The 21,283-nt window shown below is 44.3% G+C and overlaps 1 protein-coding gene across 1 annotated transcript in view; it reads left to right on the top strand.

The window, feature by feature from the left end:
• itfg1 (integrin alpha FG-GAP repeat containing 1) overlaps positions 1-20,683 on the top strand; it is a 293,844-nt gene extending 273,161 nt beyond the window's left edge. Inside the window, exons 15-18 of the mRNA XM_056278335.1 lie at positions 8,513-8,637; positions 13,746-13,828; positions 14,966-15,083; positions 19,315-20,683. Of these exons, the coding sequence (XP_056134310.1) occupies positions 8,513-8,637; positions 13,746-13,828; positions 14,966-15,083; positions 19,315-19,374 (386 nt within the window). The 3' untranslated portion in view covers positions 19,375-20,683. The remainder of the gene's footprint in view (positions 1-8,512; positions 8,638-13,745; positions 13,829-14,965; positions 15,084-19,314) is intronic.
• The last annotated feature ends 600 nt before the right edge of the window (positions 20,684-21,283 follow it).

The following is a 21,283-nucleotide window of genomic DNA, read 5'->3' as shown; positions in this document are numbered from 1 at the left end:
TCTGACGATAGGGGATGTCATATATTGCACTGTTGGTAAAGCCCTTTGGGATTACGTTGTGATTTTGGACAAAAATAAATGTGGCTTGCCTTGACTTCATTTGATTAAAGAAAATATAAATTACTACATGTTTCCATCAACTTGTGTTTTTCAGAACAAAAAAAAAACAACTTCATGTGCAGGGCGCAACAGCACCAATGATGGTTGCGTTGTAATGACAGGTGACAACTACCGGTAAACACTAAACTCATGGGAGATAATTTTTGACATTCATTGGCATATTCCATGCTGCCCAGCAAAGACAGTGAAGAAATTTAAATGGCCATTGCACTGCGGCGTACCCCATGAAATATTTTAACTAACTAAAGGAATATTTCCATTTCATTTTCTGTCCAAATGTAATAGTAATACTTTCTAGGTGTAGGGAGATAGCCAACAACCTCAAGCCCAAATGCTGTACCAAGAGTGATTTTTGCTTTTGAAACCATTCTTCCTCAGAAATTATAAGAATCAGAACCATGATTCAATAAATGAAACAGGAATTGAAATCTAAATGATATCCTAACCTACATTTGACCAGGTTCCAGGGCTCCAAGCTGAAAGCCTAGAAAAGCACTTGGTCTACTTTTCCTCATTTTGACAATATGGCAAATCTGTGCCACAGCTGGGTCTCCCTGGCAGAGAGACATGGACACAGATAGTTGATGTGGGCACAACAGCCGGTTATCGAAACAAAGACTTCAAACTTCAAAACACTGGGGTTAAACCCTGTTGAAAAAGACTAAAAACAGACATCTATTTAAATGTTGTGTGTGTGCGCGCGCGGGGGCATAGATGCATGCATTTGTGCATCACAGTGTGCCTGTACCTTATCGTACTGTCTGTCCATCCCAATGTAAAGTGTTATGCTTATCAATCTGGACAGCTTATCACTGCCGTACAGGACAACTGTGTCCAGATGGACCATTAGTTGGTCCGAGGGCAGACCCTTTCACTTCCTTGCTGAATGAAGAATTTTGAAAGAGGTAGTTGTCATCAGTTTTACTGTGCTTGTTGCTGACTGCTGTTTGTCCACCAATGCAGACATCTTTAGGAGAGGGGGAGATAACGGCAACAACCTCTAGGTATCATTGGTAAGAAAATGAGAGATTTGGAGCGAGACTGGTAGGTTTTAAGCATAAGGGCAGGATTCTCTTTAAACTTCACTTCAGGGATTTGTTGTTTGTGGTGGAATATCATTAGCCTCCTGTTGAGGCATGATAGTTTCTCTCATTATTACATGCAATCCATCCAATTTTCTTGCATCCTATGGTTCAGGTAATGGAACTGCCGAAAAGCACTTGGATGTGATGAGGATTCATGACTACAGGGACTGTGGTAGATTCTGTACTTTGACATACCAAACAGCAATTTTGTGACATTGCCGATGACATTACTTAATAGCTGTCCTATGACATCACTGAATTGCCATCGCATGGCGTCGTCGGTGGTGTCAATCAATAGCCATTTTATGACATCACGAACAGTGAGACTAAAGACTCAGTTCATTTCATAACTGATGACATCACGGAGCAGCTTTTCAATGACATCACTGATGACAGTGGTGACCCCACTGAGTTAACATTTATTGGAGTAAGGGAGTTATCATCCCAGGATAAGCCTTTTCTGTTACGCCGTTTTCCTCCCATTTGCTCAAAATATTCATAAATGAATCAGAGACAAACTTAAGCAATTCTTTAAGATATATTTTTGCTCAAATATGTTTTTTTTTCAGAATCAGCCACTCAATCCGTTTTCAGATATGATACTTAATGTGAAGGCAATCAGAAGCCCCTGTGCATACTGTCTTAATACTTTTGACCTGAGTCATATAAAAGTAACTGGGTGTCATCTAAACTTCGCTTCTCCAAAGTCCACTTGCAAAAGACACTTTTTTAAACACTTTCTGAAGTGTGTATGTATGTACGCACATACACACCCATCTATGGTGTTTTGTATGTCAGGTTGGGTGCTGGTGTCAACATAATGAGTTTTGTACTGTGTGTAAGAAGTAGTGCAGGGCTGGCTGTTGATAAGGACACAACAAGGATAGAGCTCTCTGGGCCTTCCTCCTTATCACCTTTCTCTCTTTCCCTCTCTCTCACTCTCTCACACTCTCTCTCATGCAGCGTTTTCCTTGCAAATCTCTTTAAAGATCTTTTTGCCATTGTATGGGAAAAGGGCTTTCCAAGCTCTGTGTGTGTGTGTGTGTGTGTGTGTGTGTGTGTGTGTGTGTGTGCAGACTATTTTTTTTACTCTCGTATCACTCTCTCTCTCTCTCTCTCTCTCTCTCTCTCTCTCTCTCTCTCTCTCGTGCAGTCGCCTCTCACAATCTCACCCCAATTTGGACCATTTGCTCCTTTTTTGCCATCAGGGGAAAAAACAGTTTCTATAGCGACGAGCACTGGGAACCTCTAAAAACATGTTTTTCTGCATCAGTGTAAGGTAGATGTGTGGTCATAGTTAGCATGCTGACGGTGCAGATACACACATTTTCCTTAGTGAAAAAATGCTACAGTCATAACATTAGCGTATCTTTGTGCTGAGAGTGTCTGCTCATAATGTTGTGTCATATCCAGTGAAGAGAGACACATAAGCCAAGCCTAAAAGTCAAACTCTTGCCATACTTTTATGTGGGATGATGAATAAAGGCTTCGGACCCTGTAGAATCTGGGTTTTATCCTTCTTAGATAGCAGGGCAAAGTTTACTCACCAAAAATGCAAAGTTGGAAAAAACAAATGTTACCCAAAAAAAAGTCGGCTTCCGTAAATGGCAATTCATTATGAGTGAGCAGAAATAATGTAATAATCTCCTCTACTTCATGTTTTGTCTTTTGTCAAAAAAAATGGGGCTTAGGCTTTACCCTAAAAGCTTCCTTAATTCTGGTTCTATGGAATCTGTGATTAATGGAAAGAAACTAGCTAAAGATAACACGAAGCCAAGCAAAATGAAGAGACATCAGGAAACAAAGCATCCGGATACAATTTTTTAAGACTGTTGGTTAGAGAGTAGAGCTCAACTTTTCTCAGATGTATGAAAGTACTCCAAAATAAGAAGTTGGGAGCCACTGGTATAACAGATACACATGCACCATAGATCACTGCCATACAGATCCCCAACCAAGGGGATCTTTTTCTTGGTTTTCTGCAGTTTGGTACAAACTACTTTAAATGTCTATACCACAGGTAAACAGGTATGAAAAATAGAGAAAATCCAGCAGTGCAGTATCTCTAATGAGTTTGGCTTAATTTAACACCAATTCTTACAATACCTCATACAGTCCCCGCAAGTACCTTGGGGGTCCTGGAACTGCACAGCTTCTAGGAAACATGGAGGATGAGATTCAAAATACTGAATTTCTGATCACAGGAAACATGCTGTGTGTATGTCTTTTTTTCCTTTTTCTTTTTTTACTACTTTATTAATCCCCATGGGGTAATTCTTCCTCTGCATTTAACTCATCCTAGCTGTGTAGCTAGGAGCAGTGGGCAGCTGCCATGCAGTGCCCGAGGACCAACTCCAATTCGTCTTGACATGCCTTGGTCAGGGGCACAGATGGGAGTATTAACCCGCATGTCTTTTTGATGGTGGGGGAAACCAAAGCACATGGAGAAAACCCACCGTAGACACGGGGAGATCATGCAAACTCTACACAGACGATGACCTGGGATGACCCCCAAGGTTGGACAACCCCAGGGTTCAAACCCAGGACCTTCTTGTGTTAGGCAACAGCGCTAACCACTGGGCCAACATGTCGCCGTCTTGTGTGTTAATGTGCCCAAATCCCATATTCACATAGACGTATAAGGAAAAATTCAATGTGGTTTCACAAACAGCTGTCACCCACTGCTCTTGGATGCCAGGCTACTTGTTGCTCTCTTTAAAGGGGTGGCTGAATTGTTGGTTATGACCTGCAGGAGGCTATCATCATAATCAGTTGAGAAAGAGAAAAGACTCAGTTTTAAAATATGGAGAGGTAAACTGAAATGCAGGAATTGAGAAGAACTTGTTCTTGGTGTGCTCTTTCTCTGTCTCGCTCTGTATCCTAATCAGAGCAAATACTGCAACTTTAATGCCTTGACTCAACGCTTACCTTTGAATTGTCTGTGTGTGGTCATGCGTATGTCTGTGTGTGTGTGTGTGTGTGTGTGTGTGTGTGTGTGTGTGTGTGTGTGTGTGTGTGTGTGTGTGTGTGTGTGTGTGTGTGCACGCGAATGCATGCAAACATCTTTGTTTAGACTTGTGGCAGGGCTGTCAAGCAAAGTAATACTTACTTACTGATATACTATATTGGTGTGTGTGCTGTGCTTGCTTTCCACTCTGAGCCTCTGTGTTTACATGTGTTTACTTGTGTGTACATGTGTGCATTTGTGCACGCTATTCCTCACTTTCAATAAACTACAGACACTCAGGCGTACAAATGGAGGCTTTGCTGAATCCGGCTTTGTCTTCTAAGAGAAGGATTGGAGGCTGTCAGTCATGTGTGCAGGGCGGAACACTGCCAAGGCCTCCGCCAGCTCTGCTGCAGGGAGATAGGACACACACATGCACTGAAACACACCGCTCTGCACATTATTCTTGCCAGCATCCCCATGTTGTGAAATGGCTGGTCTCCATCCATAGCCTCTATAACCAAAATCCACACACATACACACACACAAACACAAACAGTTTTCAGCGAACGTAAAGCCAGGCTTCCTGCCTGTAATGTAACCCTGCCTGATTCTCCATCAGAAACACACACCCCAACCCACTCCACCCTGCTGAGTGGCCTAATGCAAGACATGCACTCAGTCAGACAGTCAGCCAGCCAGACCGCCTATGGCTCGCTGACGAGAAACGGCAGCCTGTCGAACACATCAAACCAAGCCTAGCTTAAAGGTAAGATCCCCTCAAAATCCTCTTCTCCAGCCTGGCGTGGTGAATGGAGGTTGAGTGCCAAACCGGCAAATTGTGAAAAGGGAGCAGTAAATGTCAGTGAAGTCAACATGGTTTTCTCGGTTCCTTTCTCCTCCTTGGAGAAGTGGTATGTTCGTCTACCTGCCCGCTCCTCTCTCTGTAGGATTCTCTGCAATCCAGAAAAACCTCTATCTGGACTCTGAGTCGGTGTACTAAGTACAGACATGCAAGACAGAGCTTCAGATGTTTTGGATTTGTTTTGGGTTTTTTTACTTTATTTTTACCAAATGCTGACTTTTTTTTTTATTTCAGATAACTCTTTGGATTGATGATGTCATCATTTTTTGACTTTTTTTTCAAGTGTGCATTGGATCAATGGGCTTAACCATCAAGGCTGATTTATATTTCACTTTGTTTGGTTTGTATTGAAGACGGGTCATGTTAGGGCCAGGCAGGCGTTTGGAAATGTAACAGTGCATGGACAGCAAATGGACAGTGGTGGTTGATGGTGGTTGCTGGTGTGTATCTTACAAAAAGACCTGCTACATGTTTATACGGTACATGCTGTCAACAGTGGCAATGCCACAGATCACAGAATTTCTTTTTCTTGCTTACGGGTGTATTGATATGCATGATTTTTTGTTCCTCCTGCTGTGTGCAAGTTCAAAGAGGTCATCACTGCCAGAAGGCTGAAAAGAGGTGTTTTATGTCTGTTTACTAGCTTGTTTCTCTTCTCTCTCTCTCTGTCTCTCTCTCTCGCTCTCGCTCTCTCTCTCTCGCTCTCGCTCTCGCTCTCTCTCCGAAATATTCTAAAAGCAGTGTTTCACAGACGGTCAGCAAATGTTTTTGGAGGTAATGTTTCTTTGAAGAGTGCTTCATACCAACTGCTGCTTTTAAGCTCCTCAAAGTTTTCAATTGGGTTTATTTAATCAGTAGCTCCCCCATTACAACAAGCAGCAGCTTCCAACATCCTGATGTTGATTAGCAGTGAAATCCTATCAGGATATAGCTGAGTTACTAGTAAGCTAGGAGGCTAAAACCAGAGGAGATTTTATTTAATGTTCCACAAGAGTGACAATGTTTATTCGGGAACATTTTGTAAAGTAGTGAATTTTAACAAAAGCAATTATATGGTATTTAAAATGTGCACTTGGAAAAAAATCTGTGTGTGTGTGTGTGTGTGTGTGTGTGTGTGTGTGTGAGTGACTGAGTGAGTGAGTGAGTGAGTGAGTGAGTGAGTGAGTGAGTGAGTGAGTGTGTGCGTGTCTATTTCCATGAAAAAGAATGTAACCTTTTAAAACACAATCTGACATTTAGATGTTAGGCAGGCTTGTGTGCAAGAGCCATGTTTTGTTCTCTCAAAACACCCTCGCAGCCTGCTGATTCTGTGGATCCAGGATTGTCGTTTTCTTCCATTCTTATGTGTCTGTGTGTCTTGCACATTTGTTACATTACCTTCCAAAAGGCTATTTGCTGATACTAATTAGTCTCTCTCTCTTTCTTTGTCTCTCTCTCTCCCCCCTTGTCTTCCCTCAGTCTGTTAACGTACCACGTTATTATGAAAAGTTCTGAGTCAAACAGCATTCAGGCGAAGTCAGAGCCCGTGCCGTATTGCACAGCTCTCACTGTGCAGCATGAGACTGTTCACACACATCCTTGTTAAATGTCACAAATACGTAAATGCACACTGTAGACAAGGCTTCATCTGAAGTGAATGTTAGATGCTAGGGCTTTGTCGGTCTGTCAGTCTGTCTGTCTCTCTGTCTGTCTCTCTGTCTATCTCTCCAATTAAAGTAATTATACTGTCTCATTTTCCAAACCCCAGAACTCTCTCTCTCTCTCTAATTAAAGCAATTATACTGTCTCGTCTTCCAAACCCCACAACTACCAGCCAGAAAAGATGGCTTTTGTAAAGTCACAAGAGTCCATAGGGCTATCTAATATACAAACTGCAGACAATTTTAAATGAATAAATCGATAAACTTTTACATGGGCCCTATGTTGTGACATCATGGGCAGGTTTTACAGCTATAATTCCGTATTTTACCCTCTCTTAGAAGCCTTGCCCCAGACTTAATCATATTCTTGCACCCACATGACGATCAAATATCAAGCAAATACCCCCATACACTGCATTGCCAAGACAACAGTTCAGCTTTACTCCTACAATGAGAAAGTAGCACATAGAAGACAGATGTTAAAGTAAAATGAGCTGATCTGGGTTGAGCAGGCTTGAACCCAACAAAACTCATCATCATCGGTGGTCACTTGGAGTCGAGTATGACCATCCTCCCTCTGGGTCCTCGGGTGGGTGTAGAGGCTGATCCTGGGAGCCGCATAATGGGAGGACGCCTGCACATGACAGCTTTTTATATGGAGTGGCTGATGCGCCTGCAGCCACCACATGGTCCTTGGCAGGGGGTGGCCAGAGTCCAATGGCATGGAGAACCAAGACGATTGGGGACCACCCTCTGTTGCAGCCTTCATCCACTTTCACTGCCGTTGTGATCTGGAGACGTCTTCTGCCAGTTCCACCGTTGAGGTCTTTGTTGGATCACACTTCGTCGGGAACCTCCCCCTTGACCAATCTGTCTTGGGTTATCCTACCAGGAGCCAGGCTCCGGATGGCATAGCTCTTGGGATCATTGGTACACGCAAGCTTGTCCATTATGGCAAGGTGGAGATCCAGAAGAAGCCAACAAAACTAAACTGTATTTGACCACAAATTGTACAGAACTGAACTGAACAGTAGTGAATTAAACAGAAATGAACTGGACTGAACTGAATGGTGGCAAACTGAAATGAACTTCAGTGAAGATGCATAAAAGAGCAGAGCAAAGCTACTGTGTTCCTGTTGGCCTGCAACACAGAGTCCATCCACATTAGTTCTGATCACTGTCCACCTTGAGGCTCTCTCTTCCCCTATCTTCCTCTCTATCTTTCTCCATTTCGCTGTCTCTGTTTCTCTCTCTTTGTACCATGTAGAGGGTTGATTTATGTCGGCTGCACTTGGCAGTGTTGGGCAGCGTGGGCGAGATGGAGCAGAGCAGAGGGGAGAGAGAAATGGAAAGGAGAGGAAGGAAGCAAGTGAGCCCAAAGAGCAGGGGAGGAGCTGTGGGGGGTTGAGAACAGACCACCAGAATCAGAGAGAGAGTAAGAAGATGCCAGGGGTCAGATAAGGCAGAAGGTATGGAGCAAGTGAAGCACAGAGTATGGGTGGGTTAGGTGGTGTTACAGAGAGGAGGTGCTGGACAGGCCCGGGTTGGATGCTCTGTCTTCTCTGTTTTATCATACTTTTTTATGGCCCTTCAAGCTCTGGTGATGCTGTCCCTAACCCCAGGATAGCATCCCCCTCTCTCTCTCTCCCTCTCTCTCTCTCTCTCTCACTCTCACTCTCACTCTCTCGCTTGCTCTTGCTCTCTCTCCCATCCTTCGACTCATGGTAACTTGGCCAATGTATATTTACTTTGCCAGCATCCTAATAAGCACTCAATCTCTCTCTCTCTCCCCCTCTCTCCTTCCCCATATCTCTCTCTCTCTCTCTCGTCCGCCTCTCTCTTTGTCTCTCCACAGCGGGCCAGCTGAGCCAGTCGGCTCACCTCTCCCTCCAGCTACCCTACACAGTACTGGGCCTCGGGCGCAGTGCCAACTTCCTGGACCACCTGTTTGTGGGCATCCCCCGGCCACCCACGGAGACGGTGAGGAGGTGGTGGGGGGTGTGAAAGGTGTTGGGCTTCAGCTGGAACTAGGGTACGGGGTGTGCTGCCATACGGGTTAATGGGGCTCAGTTTCCTGGTGTGGTTGAACTACTGTTGATAGTCTTCATCTCACCATTGAGTCATGAGTTCAGACTGGATGGCCTGGTTCTGCAGGGAGAAGAAGGGAAATAGGGAAGTCGAACATTTTGTAGCAGAGAGAGGGATGTCAACCAAAAAGAGAAAATGTGTTGAGAGGAATGGAGACACTTCCTGCCCACTCCCTGAACCCCCCACACCTCCTTTCTTTCTCTCCCCTTCTCCTGGGAAACACATTGCAAAAGTTGAGATGTGAGGAGGAAGAGCAGGGTGGGTTGTGGGATGGGGGATGTTCTCTTGAAATATCTCACACAGAAAGTTGCTTTGTGGGGGGGGGGCACCACAGCCTCTGAGAACAGATGAAACCTGGGGGCTGATTCCTTGGGGGCTCAATAAAGGTTGAGGCACTGACACGGCACATCTTGCCTCCCCCCACATATCTAGCTCAACATTTCCCCCAAATGAGTAGAAATGTCAATACTACTACCCTACCATGCTTTGAGTTTCAGAGGCATCTCTGTTTGACACCCATAAGATATATAATTGAACCCCAGGTGACTGTGTGTGTGTGTGTGTGTGTGTGTGTGTGTGTGTGTGTGTGTGTGTGTGTGTGTGTGTGTGTGTGTGTGTGTGTGTGTGTGTGTGTGCGCGCGCTTTGCTGCCTCTCCACGTTAGCAGCTAATGTTACATAAACATGACAAATAATTGATCGGACTCATGGTTTTAATGTATTCCTCATCTGCTCATGGCTACCTTTAACGTTGGCTCTAATAAGATCTGCTTCTGTTTTCATCGCTATCAGCCTCGCTCTCGCTCTCTCTCATGTTGTGTGTGTGTGTGTCACTCGAACACCAGGCGCAGGAGGACTCTTTTCTTTTTTCACATGGAGCCAAGGTCTTCTTCAAATCCACATTAGAATTGCAGATTGGCCAGTCCACGCACCATTGAATCCATAGTGCACAAAGAACAGTCATCTGAAACAGGAGGCTTTGTTGTCCCCTGCCACATACTCCTTTTCTTATGCTCAGAATAGTTTTTTTTTTTTTTGTCCTTCTCAGAAAATCCTGGCTCACTTCCCTTACAAAGTGTGTTAATGCTGAATGCTTTTACCATGCAGCCCCTGTTATGCTCTCTCTATCTCTCTCTCTCTCTCTCTCTCTCTCTCTCACTCTCTCTGCGTGTGTATACATATATATATATATATATATATATATATATATATATATATATATATATATATATACACACTCACCGGCCACTTTATTAGGCACACCTGTCCAACTGCTCGTTAACGCAAATTTCTAATCAGCCAATCACATGGCAGCAACTCAATGCATTTAGGCATGTAGACATGGTCAAGACGATCTGCTGCAGTTCAAACCGAGCATCAGAATGGGGAAGAAAGGTGATTTAAGTGACTTTGAACGTGGCATGGTTGTTGGTGCCAGACGGGCTGGTCTGAGTATTTCAGAAACTGCTGATCTACTGGGATTTTCACGCACAACCATCTCTAGGGTTTACAGAGAATGGTCCGAAAAAGAGAAAATATCCAGTGAGCGGCAGTTCTGTGGGCGAAAATCCCTTGTTGATGCCAGAGGTCAGAGGAGAATGGCCAGACTGGACCGAGGTATGCAGAAGAGCATCTCTGAACGTATAACACGTCGAACCTTGACGCAGATGGGCTACAGCAGCAGAAGACCACACCGGGTGCCACTCCTGTCAGCTAAGAACAGGAAACTGAGGCTACAATTCGCACAGGCTCACCAAAATTGGACAATAGAAGATTGGAAAAACGTTGCCTGGTCTGATGAGTCTCGATTTCTGCTGCGACATTCGGATGGTAGGGTCAGAATTTGGCGTCAACAACATGAAAGCATGGATCCATCCTGCCTTGTATCAACGGTTCAGGCTGGTGGTGGTGGTGTAATGGTGTGGGGGATATTTTCTTGGCACACTTTGGGCCCCTTAGTACCAATTGAGCATTGTGTCAACGCCACAGCCTACCTGAGTATTGTTGCTGACCATGTCCATTGCTTTATGACCACAGTGTTCCCATCTTCTGATGGCTACTTCCAGCAGGATAACGCACCATGTCATAAAGCTCGAATCATCTCAGACTGGTTTCTTGAACATGACAATGAGTTCACTGTACTCAAATGGCCTCCACAGTCACCAGATCTCAATCCAATAGAGCACCTTTGGGATGTGGTGGACCGGGAGATTCGCATCATGGATGTGCAGCCGATAAATCTGCAGCAACTGCGTGATGCTATCATGTCAATATGGACCAAACTCTCTGAGGAATGTTTCCAGTACCTAGTTGAATCTATGCCATGAAGGATTAAGGCAATTCTGAAGGCAAAAGGGGGTCCAACCCGGTACTAGCAAGGTGTACCTAATAAAGTGGCCAGTGAGTGTATATGAGGGTGAGGCTTCTGAATTCCATGGAGGAGGAGAAAGGAGATATTGACCTGACCTTCTTCACCTCAACCCTGCCTTGACCCTCCCACCTTCTCCCTCTCTTGATCTATAGTATTTTTTTTGTTTCTCTGTCACGCTTTAGTCTCTCACTCCTCTTACTCTCTATCTCAGCCTTCCTCTCTCATTCACTTTCTGTCTCTTTCCTGTGTCCTTTACAGATCACTCCCCGACAGTGAGAGCCTTGTATATGCTGTGCCACATGGGAGGCTCAGCAAAATCTACTCCGATGTGTTTCCTCACCTGTCTGATCTCTCCCCTCTCCCCTTCCCTTCCAATTCCCCTCCCTCTCTCTGAGTCACTCCTTTTCATTTGTCTTCCACCCAGGGGATTCCATTTGCTGTTCAAAGTGGTTTACTTCACTAATCAGTCCCCTACTTGCCATTGTCTGTCTGTCACGTCCTGTCTATCTGTCTGTCTCTCTCTCTCTCTCTCTCTCTTTTTCTTTCTCTCACTCTGTCTCTCTCTCTCTCTCTCTCTCTCTCTCTCTCTCTCTCTGTGCCACTTTCCCTGGCTTTGAACCAGAGTGTGTCTTCTTGCTTCTCTGATGAGTTGGGAACACGTTTCTCTCTTCCAAACAGCCAGAGTTTATTTGCTCCCAGCCAGCTAGGTACTGGTTTGCTGCAGCCACCACGTCGGTCACGGAGACTGACTTGTCTCCAGCCCCTCATCCCTCGCAAAATACCTGAAAGATGTGATTTCTCTTGGGTGCTACACAGCGTAAGCTGGAATTTATGCTTTACCAGATCTGTGGAAAATGGACAACAGCATCTTATTATCTTGCCTTGTAGTAAATCAGCTGAATAGATTATTGCTTGAGTTAAATGCCTGGTGTGGCATGTGTCAAAACGCACAAACCGCCTAGCGCAATATCAAGCTTCTCCCAGACAAGGCAACCCCACCTTCTCGAGGTTCAGACTGTTTTCACTAATGGGGCTCTGACTATGGGTGAATCACCGGCGCCCTATAAAGTAACTGGTACACTGCTACCTTGCGGGATAAGGCTTTTTAGCCAAAGGCTAAGGGTGAGGCAACCCCGAACAGAGAACCCCCGGAGGAATAATCCCGGTAGACTCATTATCATGGCCCACTGGCATGTGGACACCAGTTTCGGGTAAATAACAAAGCTATGGGGATGCAGCGTAGTGGATGTGATATCTCAGCAGAAGAGCCAATCAATGACCAATGGTGAAACTCACAAGATGCTGAGCAGAAGAACCTTTTTGTGGTCAACGGTCAGGGTCACTAACTCCGTCGAATCTGATACTGCTCACGTCCATAGTTGTAGTGAAACATGGACGTGTTTTAGTAAGACTGGTCTTACTAAACAAGCTATCGAAAGATGGATATCAGCGTAGGACACTTGACCTGATGATGATGATAAATTTCTCCCTTTTTTTTTTAAATACACTAGTCAATTTATTTGACTTCCAGCTGATAACCTCTTACAAAGTTTGTGTGACCTTAAACTGACACATCACAGCTGAATCCTCCATCTGAATTTACTTGCCTCTCTGGATGGGGCATGAAGTGTCCTTGTGTGTCCTCCAGGGCAGGTCTTAGCCCCTTTGTGATGACCCAGGTGGTCGAACCAGAGGATGGGTTATGAGTTATGTGTTTTGTATAAAGACAGGGCTCCATACACATATGCACAGAAACAAATGCATATCAGCACATGTGCAACTGTTAACATACATCCGTCCATGCAGAGCACCCTGACATGGTCGATATTGTGAACTCTTGCTCACAAATACATAATGGCATGCTCGCCCACACAGACACACGTACATGCACACACAGGCATACACTGAAGAGAGTACAGAATGTTTGTCCTATGAGCTCGAGTAATTTATTTCAAGAAGCAGCTTGTGTCTTTAACACATGGCTTTAAATAGCCACTCCACTATAGCTAAGGCGAGCCAAGGGACCTCATTACACCACCTCTCAGGATGTAGCATACTTTGGGCAGGCATGCACGTTGACGCATCCATAACTACGATGAGTTAACATATGTACCTTTCGAGTGTGTGTGTGTGTTTATATGTGTTGCTATATATACTGTTTGTGTCCTTGCATACATCCATGCTAGTGTATTTGCACAGGCTGACCCCCCCTTCTTCTCTCCCTTCCTTATTACCAGATGATAAATGTGTTGTCTGATGTCCCCCTCCCTAGGACCCATTTCCACAAATACAGCAAGTGAATTGACTTAACTGTGCTGAGTGTTGTTAGCAGAACAACTGCAGCTCCTAACTGCAGTTCCTTCAAACAGCACTTAAGGATGGCCATTAGCCTTCATTTGTGCAAAGAGAGAAAGGGATGAACAAGATGTTCCTTCTTTTGTGTTATACGCCAATACACCACCATCTTTGTCTCTTTGTCTTTCTCTCACTCTCACTCACTCCCTCGAAGACAGACAAATGCTGGACTGGCCTCAAACTAATGCTCTCTCTCTCCTCTCTCTGTCACTCTCTCGCTCTCTTTTGCTCTCTCTCTCACTCGTTCGCCCCACCCCCTCCTTGCTGTCTCCACAGGATATTAGGAAACAGGAGTGGACAGCGATTATTCCCAACTCTCAACTCATCGTCATCCCCTACCCGCACGACCAGCCCCGCAGGTTTTCATACATGCACGCACGCACGCACGCACGCACGCACGCACGCACACACACACACACACACACACACACACACACACACACACACACACACACACACACACACAAATACTGGCACCTTGTGTTCTCATATTGCTATGGTGTAGTTAACATGTAGCCCAAAGCCCAGGAGGGGCTCCAGATGGCTCTCCAACACCCACACTCACACCCACCCACACACAACACACACACATTCCCTCCTGCGTAATGCTCACACTCAAATGTACCCATTTACAGGCATCTAGGCCCCATGCCAACATAGACACACACAGACAGACAAAGAACTGAAATTTTTTTTCTCATACCTGAAAAGACACAAATAAAACCAAAGTATGAAAACAGGGCAGATGATTGTGTTTCCAAAGACATGCCCTCCCAACCATGGTGCATACCTAAGGATGCAACATGGTTGGGAGGGCAGACAATAACAATATTGTATGAATATGTATCCTTTCTCATGCACATAAGAGATAAAATATACACAAAAAGCATTCAGACTGCACCTTACAAACCGTTTCTACACATGACCTTCCATATTAGATGATGATTAGGTTTTGGCCCAATGTTTTAGCCTGTTTCAGCATTTGGTATAGCTGAAATGACCTCATTAATGTCAGCAAGTTAATTATATGTCTTTGTTACTAATAGTCAGATAAGAGCTGTGCATTTTACATTTTCATTTTATCATATTCTTCACAATATTAGGTGTGCTCAGCAGGCAAGTCCATCATATTGGCACCATTATTATCCACCATGAATATTTAATAAGTCCATGAGTTCTTCTAGAAATGAGAAGTAGCTAGAGAAATGCATTTCCTACTTTTCTTTATCATATTCAACAAAAAAAGATTACAACAGATTGTAATAGTTTGTGTCATTTATTTGAACTAAATCTTATCGGGCATGGTCTGGCTGTTGAAAAGGCCAAGAAAATTTGGCTAACTTCATAGATGTTTTATTTTATTTTTTTGCTTTGAGCTGGTAAATGGAGTTTTTCATACTATCAAATAGGAGATGAACCAACACATGGAAGGTCTTTCATATATCTATAAAGTGGTTTTAATCAACCTGCATCTGAATTTTTTTCTCCCCCTTCAGTTGGAGTGCTAAGTTGTACTTGACTCCCAGTAATATCGTGTTACTGACAGCCATCGCACTGATCGGGGTGTGTGTGTTTATCCTTGTCATCATCGGCATCCTCCACTGGCAGGAAAAGGTCAGGACACAAACACGCACACACACATTCATACACAGGTATAATAAAAGTTGGCCTTATCTCCTAAGTTCATTTGTGTGTGTGTGTGTGTGTGAGAGAGAGAGAGAGAATGAGAGAGTGGCTGTGGACAAATTAGCCACAACCAACAGCAGATGGGCCCCAGTATCCCTGTCCTCTAGTCTCCCACGGACTACAAAGACACACTCCCTTATACACAAACACACACGCACACAAACCTGCTTTCCCTCACACACACATATACATGCTTTCCCTCACACACACACACACATACATGCTTTCCCTCACGGGACCACAACCTGTGAGGATGTTCAACTATATTGTGTGATTCTGTCCTTTTTAGCATAGTAAATCTACTTTTCATTACCATGGAGAGCATAACCCCAAGGGAGCCAAGGCATGTTTGTGTCTGTGTGTGTGAGTGTGTTTTTATACATGCTTGTACTTTAGCAGCTGAATCTCTAGCACTGTTTGAGCCACAGACTTTACACTCTACAGCCAAGTCATGTCATAAAGCATGAACTGCCATTGAGAACACGCACTCACACAGGCACAGTAACGTGTGCACATTTGTGTTGTTTTGCAATTTTTCTCACACTGTGTTTTCTCAGACACACACAGAAAGCCACACATAAACTCACATGTGCACAGAGATACAAACATACACAGACCAACTAAGATGCACACAGACAAACATACACATGCACAGACACACATTGCAGAGAGTAGAGGGGCTGTCTGCGAGGCTGAGCAGTGCAGTAAGTCACTGGCATCCCCTTGGAGCCATCTGTCGTGCGCATGTGTGTGGTTCTGTGTATGCCTGAGTGTGCGGCCAAGCGAGCATGAGTGCACGGCTCTACACACAGAATTGCTCTAATTGCTCTCTTTTTCGGAGGCGTGGGCGTAAGTGTCAGCTTCATCTGAACCGACATTGCATTTAAAAGAAACATGGCTGGTGCCTCCACCGTGCACTCACATCCACCTAGAAGGCTACAGAGCGAGAGACGGAGAAAGAGATAGACACACACACAGAGTGAGAGAGAGCGTGAGACAGTGAATGGAATGAAAAGCTGTTCAGATCCATACCAAGGCTAAATAACAGGGAAGTGAGAGAGAGAGTGAGAGATATGGTCGCCATTTTTTGAGGCCATTATGTCTTGCCTTTCTCTCAGCCTGTCTGTCAGTATCTGCCCTACCAAAAGCATCTTTCGCTGTCAGTTCTCTCCCTTGAATAGGGCAAAGTGATGGGAAGACAGCAGCCAAGCAGGCTAAGGCTGCCTTTTTGTTCAATGCAAAAAAAAAAAAAAATGGGATTGGAGAGTGAATCCCTGGATCCCTGGATACAGGTCTTTAAAACCCCCCACATATCCCCTCCTCTCTCTCCTCCTTATGTTGGAGTAGCCAATGAGGTCGGGGCAAGGCTGCTGATTGACATTTGGCATTTCTGTGTTTGTGCTGCCGCCTCCAGTGTTTGCTCCTCTAATAGCAAAGTCAGGTAGAGGGCACAGGCACAGTGGTAAAGACATGCTGTGCTGCGTAACAAGCCAGCAGGCCTCTTGCAAAACTAGGAAACACTGCAGCACTATGGAACGTTACACAGATGAGAAGTGAAACAAGTAAAACCATATGCCTCCAAATATAGCCATATATATAGAATGGAAGAACATGGAAAAGAAGAGAGGAAGGGTCATAAAGAGGTACTGTTTTGGAAGCCCTTTCCCTTCGAGCAGCTGTAACCTTTAACACCCTGAGTGGTCTCCTTTTATCTGTACCTTTTCCTTTCGGCATGTTTTTGTTTTTCTTTCCATCCATCCATTCATCCATCCATCCGTTATCCAAACCGTTTATTCTGCTCTCAGGGTCGCAGGGATGCTGGAGCCTATCCCAGCAGTCATTGGGCGGCAAGCAGGGAGACACCCTGTACAGGCCACAAGCCACCAGGCCATCACAGTTTTTCTTTGTGTTTTCAATTATATAGCCTAGCAAATAGAGATTTCCTGTTCACAAAAAGCGTTATAAATAATTATTTTATTATTATTATTATTAAATGATAAATGTTGATTGCTATCATGGGGGGGGGGTGAAGAAGAGAACATTTTGAAGAAGAAATTGTGAATAGCAGGAAAAATTGCAGCAGAGCAAGGATGTAAGTAATCCCGCTAGTCAGGTTAGCAGCAAAATAACAATTGTACACACGAGACCCATCTCTATGGCCCAGGTCAAGTGAGCTGGACTTTAATAAGTTGACTCTATCAGCACAGTACGACCACCTTGAGCTCCACCATGGCTCTCCATCCATCAGGCTGCAGGCGGAAACATGCCGCTCTCTGTCACTGAAACCTCCTTCAGATGACCACCAATCAATAAGCAAAAAAAAAAAAAAAGATTTAAACCTCATAGATGACAGTCCAAGTTGATAGGGGGGACAGCAGGATGTCATCCCCTGGATAGTCAACTAGAACAGCCTCTGAGAGCAGTGCAGTCCATGGCGTAGACAGCAGCAGCCGACCCAGAGGATTGATCATCAAGATGAAAAGGATGTCACATTTATCCATCTGCTCAGTGAAAACTTATTGTGGCTTGAAAAAAAGAGCAGTGAAATAGGCACAACATCAGACAATACAAAGCGATGCATGTACACGAGGAAGAAAACTGAAGCTTTTATTAGGATGCAAAATAGCATTGTGTGTGTGTGTGTGTGTGTGTGTCTGTGTGTGTGTGTGTGTGTGTGTGTGTGTGTGTGTGTGTGTGTGTATTGTTGCTTGCATGCTGTCTTCAGGGGGCATCATGTTTGAATTAGTCTGCATCAGGGAATGGCTGGCTGTGCCGTAAAAGGCAGTAGTCTTTTCAGAAAGTTAGTTTCAAAAGCAGTGAGATGTACTCAGTCTGAAAAGAAGTACTTCTGTGTTCTTTCTATTTACCTCCATGCTAAAACCCAAGCCTCTATTTGTAACTGTTGTCTTCTTAACAAGGTGGCAAGGGAAAGGTATACCAAAATGGTTCCCTACTTTTTCCTGTGTTGCTGTCATGATTGACATTACATAGCTCAACAGATCCAAGGACATGGTTGACCATGCAGCTGTCACAAATCCTAGTTGTCTGACATGCAGTGCCTTTTATTATTATTATTATTATTGTTTCATTATTAATTGAAGTAGTAGTAGTGTTAATATTAGTGTTAGTAGTGCTAGTATTAGCATCAGTGTTCGTATTATTACAAGGTGAAGGCAGTTTGTGTCAGAGAATACTCAGGAAATATTCCACTTCACAACATTCAATAATGTGGGGCCATCGTGTGTGTGTGCGTGTGTGTGTGTGTGTGTGTGTGCGTGCGTGCGTGTGTGTGTGTGCGCGCGTGCATGCGTGCGTGTGTGTGTGCAGGGGGGGTAATGTAGGCTAAAGAAGGCTAAGCCTTCCCTAACTGTTGGCTATTGTGCACCCAACACAGCCATTTGTCCGGCTTTTGGACGGACAGTCCGGTTTTTCAGCCCTCTATCCGGCGTCCAGCACAATGTCTGGATGGACGCCTATTTTTCCTCCTTTTGATGGAATTGAATAAAAATCGTGCACGCTCATGAATTCACTGTCGGAGTGCTAGAGCGCACTTTGTTACACTGCGTATTATTGGCTACTGTGAAAGAAGTCTGCATCTTTATTGGCTGATGGGGCATGTTGCCACTCTAAAAGCGAGTATTTTTTCAATGTCAATATTATTTTGCAGGTTATTGGCTGATATCTGTCAGATCAATGATCTTGTATTTCATTGGTTTAATGTGTAAACGCTTGCATTAATGTGTAAACGCTGCCTGTAAAAGCTAGTCAAAATGCCAAAATTAAAAACTGCACTTATACAACCATGAGTGGTGTAAAGAAAATACATTCATTACTAAAAGTGCATGGGATGAATTTCATACATTTTGCAAGTTTTGCCGAGCCGAAGTTCATGTGAGCAGCAAAGGAAAGGGAGCTCTTGAATGGCATGCTGCAGGTCATTAAAACAAGTATGAGAGTCGGTCAAATATTAGCCTTCCCCATCCTCAGCCTCACCCTCCGCCGCCTGTGTGTGTGTGTGTGGGGGGGGGGGGGGGGTTTGGTGTAGGTCACTTATGTGTGATTGCTCATACAAATGTCTGGAGATTTACGTAATGAACCTTGACCTTAGATGTCAAACCATGACTCTGTGTGTGTGCGTGTGTGTGTGTGTGTGTTTCAGAAAGCAGATGACCGGGAGAAGAGGCAGGAGGCCCATCGTTTCCATTTTGACGCAATGTGAAGGAAGAGCAATGCATCATGGGAGCAAATGTCACATCCTGTTCCTGCGCCTTCACAGCTCCTTCACCCCTGACTATCTCCACCCTCACACACACACACACACACACACACACACACACACACACACAAATTCACCGACACTCCCTTCCAGTTTTTCTCTCCCATTCCCTCTGTCTTACTCAGATACACACACGTACACATGTAAAGACAAATAATTTCACTCACATTCAGCCACCTTCATTACAAGGGACAAATAAAAGGTTTTCCGTTTGCCCCAAAACGTTCCTTTTTCTATATTTTTTAGCCTTTGATTAAAAGCTGGAATAGTCATTGTCCATTTCATTTATTCATCCCACTGTTGTCCTTGTAGCTATGAAGTATAAATTTCTGAGGACCTGCCACAGTCAACAGTATAAATAACCTGTTGTGTTATTAGGATATTTTGACAAAAACAACTCTTAACTCCAGTCAAAATGTCGAATGACCAGATGATTGCAGGATTGAACGTTGTTAAATTTCTGTGTACAAGGAAAGGAAAGCTGCCATTGGGGCATAGCATTGAAATATTTAATTAAAGGTACTTGAAGTTAATGTGCATTCTACTGTCCAATATCCTCTCCTATTTTGTCTGTTTTTTGATTGATCCATTTCAAACTCACCCTTGAAAACTAATTGTTAATGTTTGTTTGTTCCATTATCATTACTTTTGTCTGCATTTCAAACAGAAGTTAGGCCTAACCTCAATTTTAATTCATATGGACTTTGAGATTGATCTGGCTTCGCATTTTGCTGCAACTGGTGCATGAGTGGAACATGCTGTGGAAAATGATTGCTACCAATGTTTCCTGAGAAACGGGGGGGGGGGACGTGTTGCTTGTCTCCTAAATAAATAATGCCTTCATCTCCTCTGGCTGCAAAAACAGCTTCTCTCAGATGATCATATCTGAATGTATCATTAGTGTCAAACATTTGTTAATTAGTTTTTTTCCTGGTAATTATCAAGTTTCCCATTTGGGCCTAGTTCTAATGAATAAGGCACAAGAGCATGTAAGGCTCAAAATAAGCTCCCAGTTCACTATGTAGTGTGGACTTTTCCCCATTGCCTCTTCAAACACGGTTGTGCTTGGAGATGTCCTTTACTGTACCACAATCAGCTCTTTGTCTCGCGTGGTTTGCACTTTTTGTTACTGATGATTAACTGTGTGGGTAAACTTAATTTATTTTCTTTCGTGCATTGGGTTGGCAATTTGAATGTTCTAGCTACTGTGTGTTTACTTATGATGAGAATAAAATGTATCGTGTTTAAAATGACACACGTATTCCGTTTGTGGCATATTGACTCCGGCATTTTTTTCTTCTCCCACGTTGCCTCAATCCTATCACTTATTTTATTTTTATTTTTTTTAACCAGAGGACTCCAGTAAAAAATGATAGTCGAGAAGGGTTCCCCCCCTCCCCCTGCCGTTTGCGGGAAGTCCGTCATAGCAGGTATTTGGCGAAATGGGGAAACGCATGAAGGCTGATGATATAGCCACGTTGTCTATGACAACCTCGAGTAAAAACTGTTACATGACTTCGTTTCGGTGTGAGCAGGATACAGCGAGGCAGGAAGCGCTAATATAAAGAGGGGGAGACGCTGGGGACTGAACACTCACAGCGACTGGGAGGTGCATGCGTACAAGCTGCTCATTCAACCAAGCTGCGCCCGCGGCTGAAATGAGCCTCGTTTAATAGCATCATACACAGGCAAACGGAGGCTCCCCCTCTCTCTCTCTCTCGCTCTCTCTCGCTCTCTCTCTCTCCATCTCTGCGTCTTTTGGATACCTCGCCTTGCGCGCGCGTAACCCCAGACGGAGAGCGGGTCTTCTACATGACATGCACGGTGCATCTGTTGCATTTGGGGCTTCATT

This window comes from Lampris incognitus, chromosome 4 (genome assembly GCF_029633865.1).
Source record: "Lampris incognitus isolate fLamInc1 chromosome 4, fLamInc1.hap2, whole genome shotgun sequence".
NCBI classification, from domain to species: domain Eukaryota; kingdom Metazoa; phylum Chordata; class Actinopteri; order Lampriformes; family Lampridae; genus Lampris; species Lampris incognitus.
The sequence above is the reverse complement of the archived record's forward strand: the minus strand, read 5'-3'. Positions and strand labels throughout refer to the sequence as shown.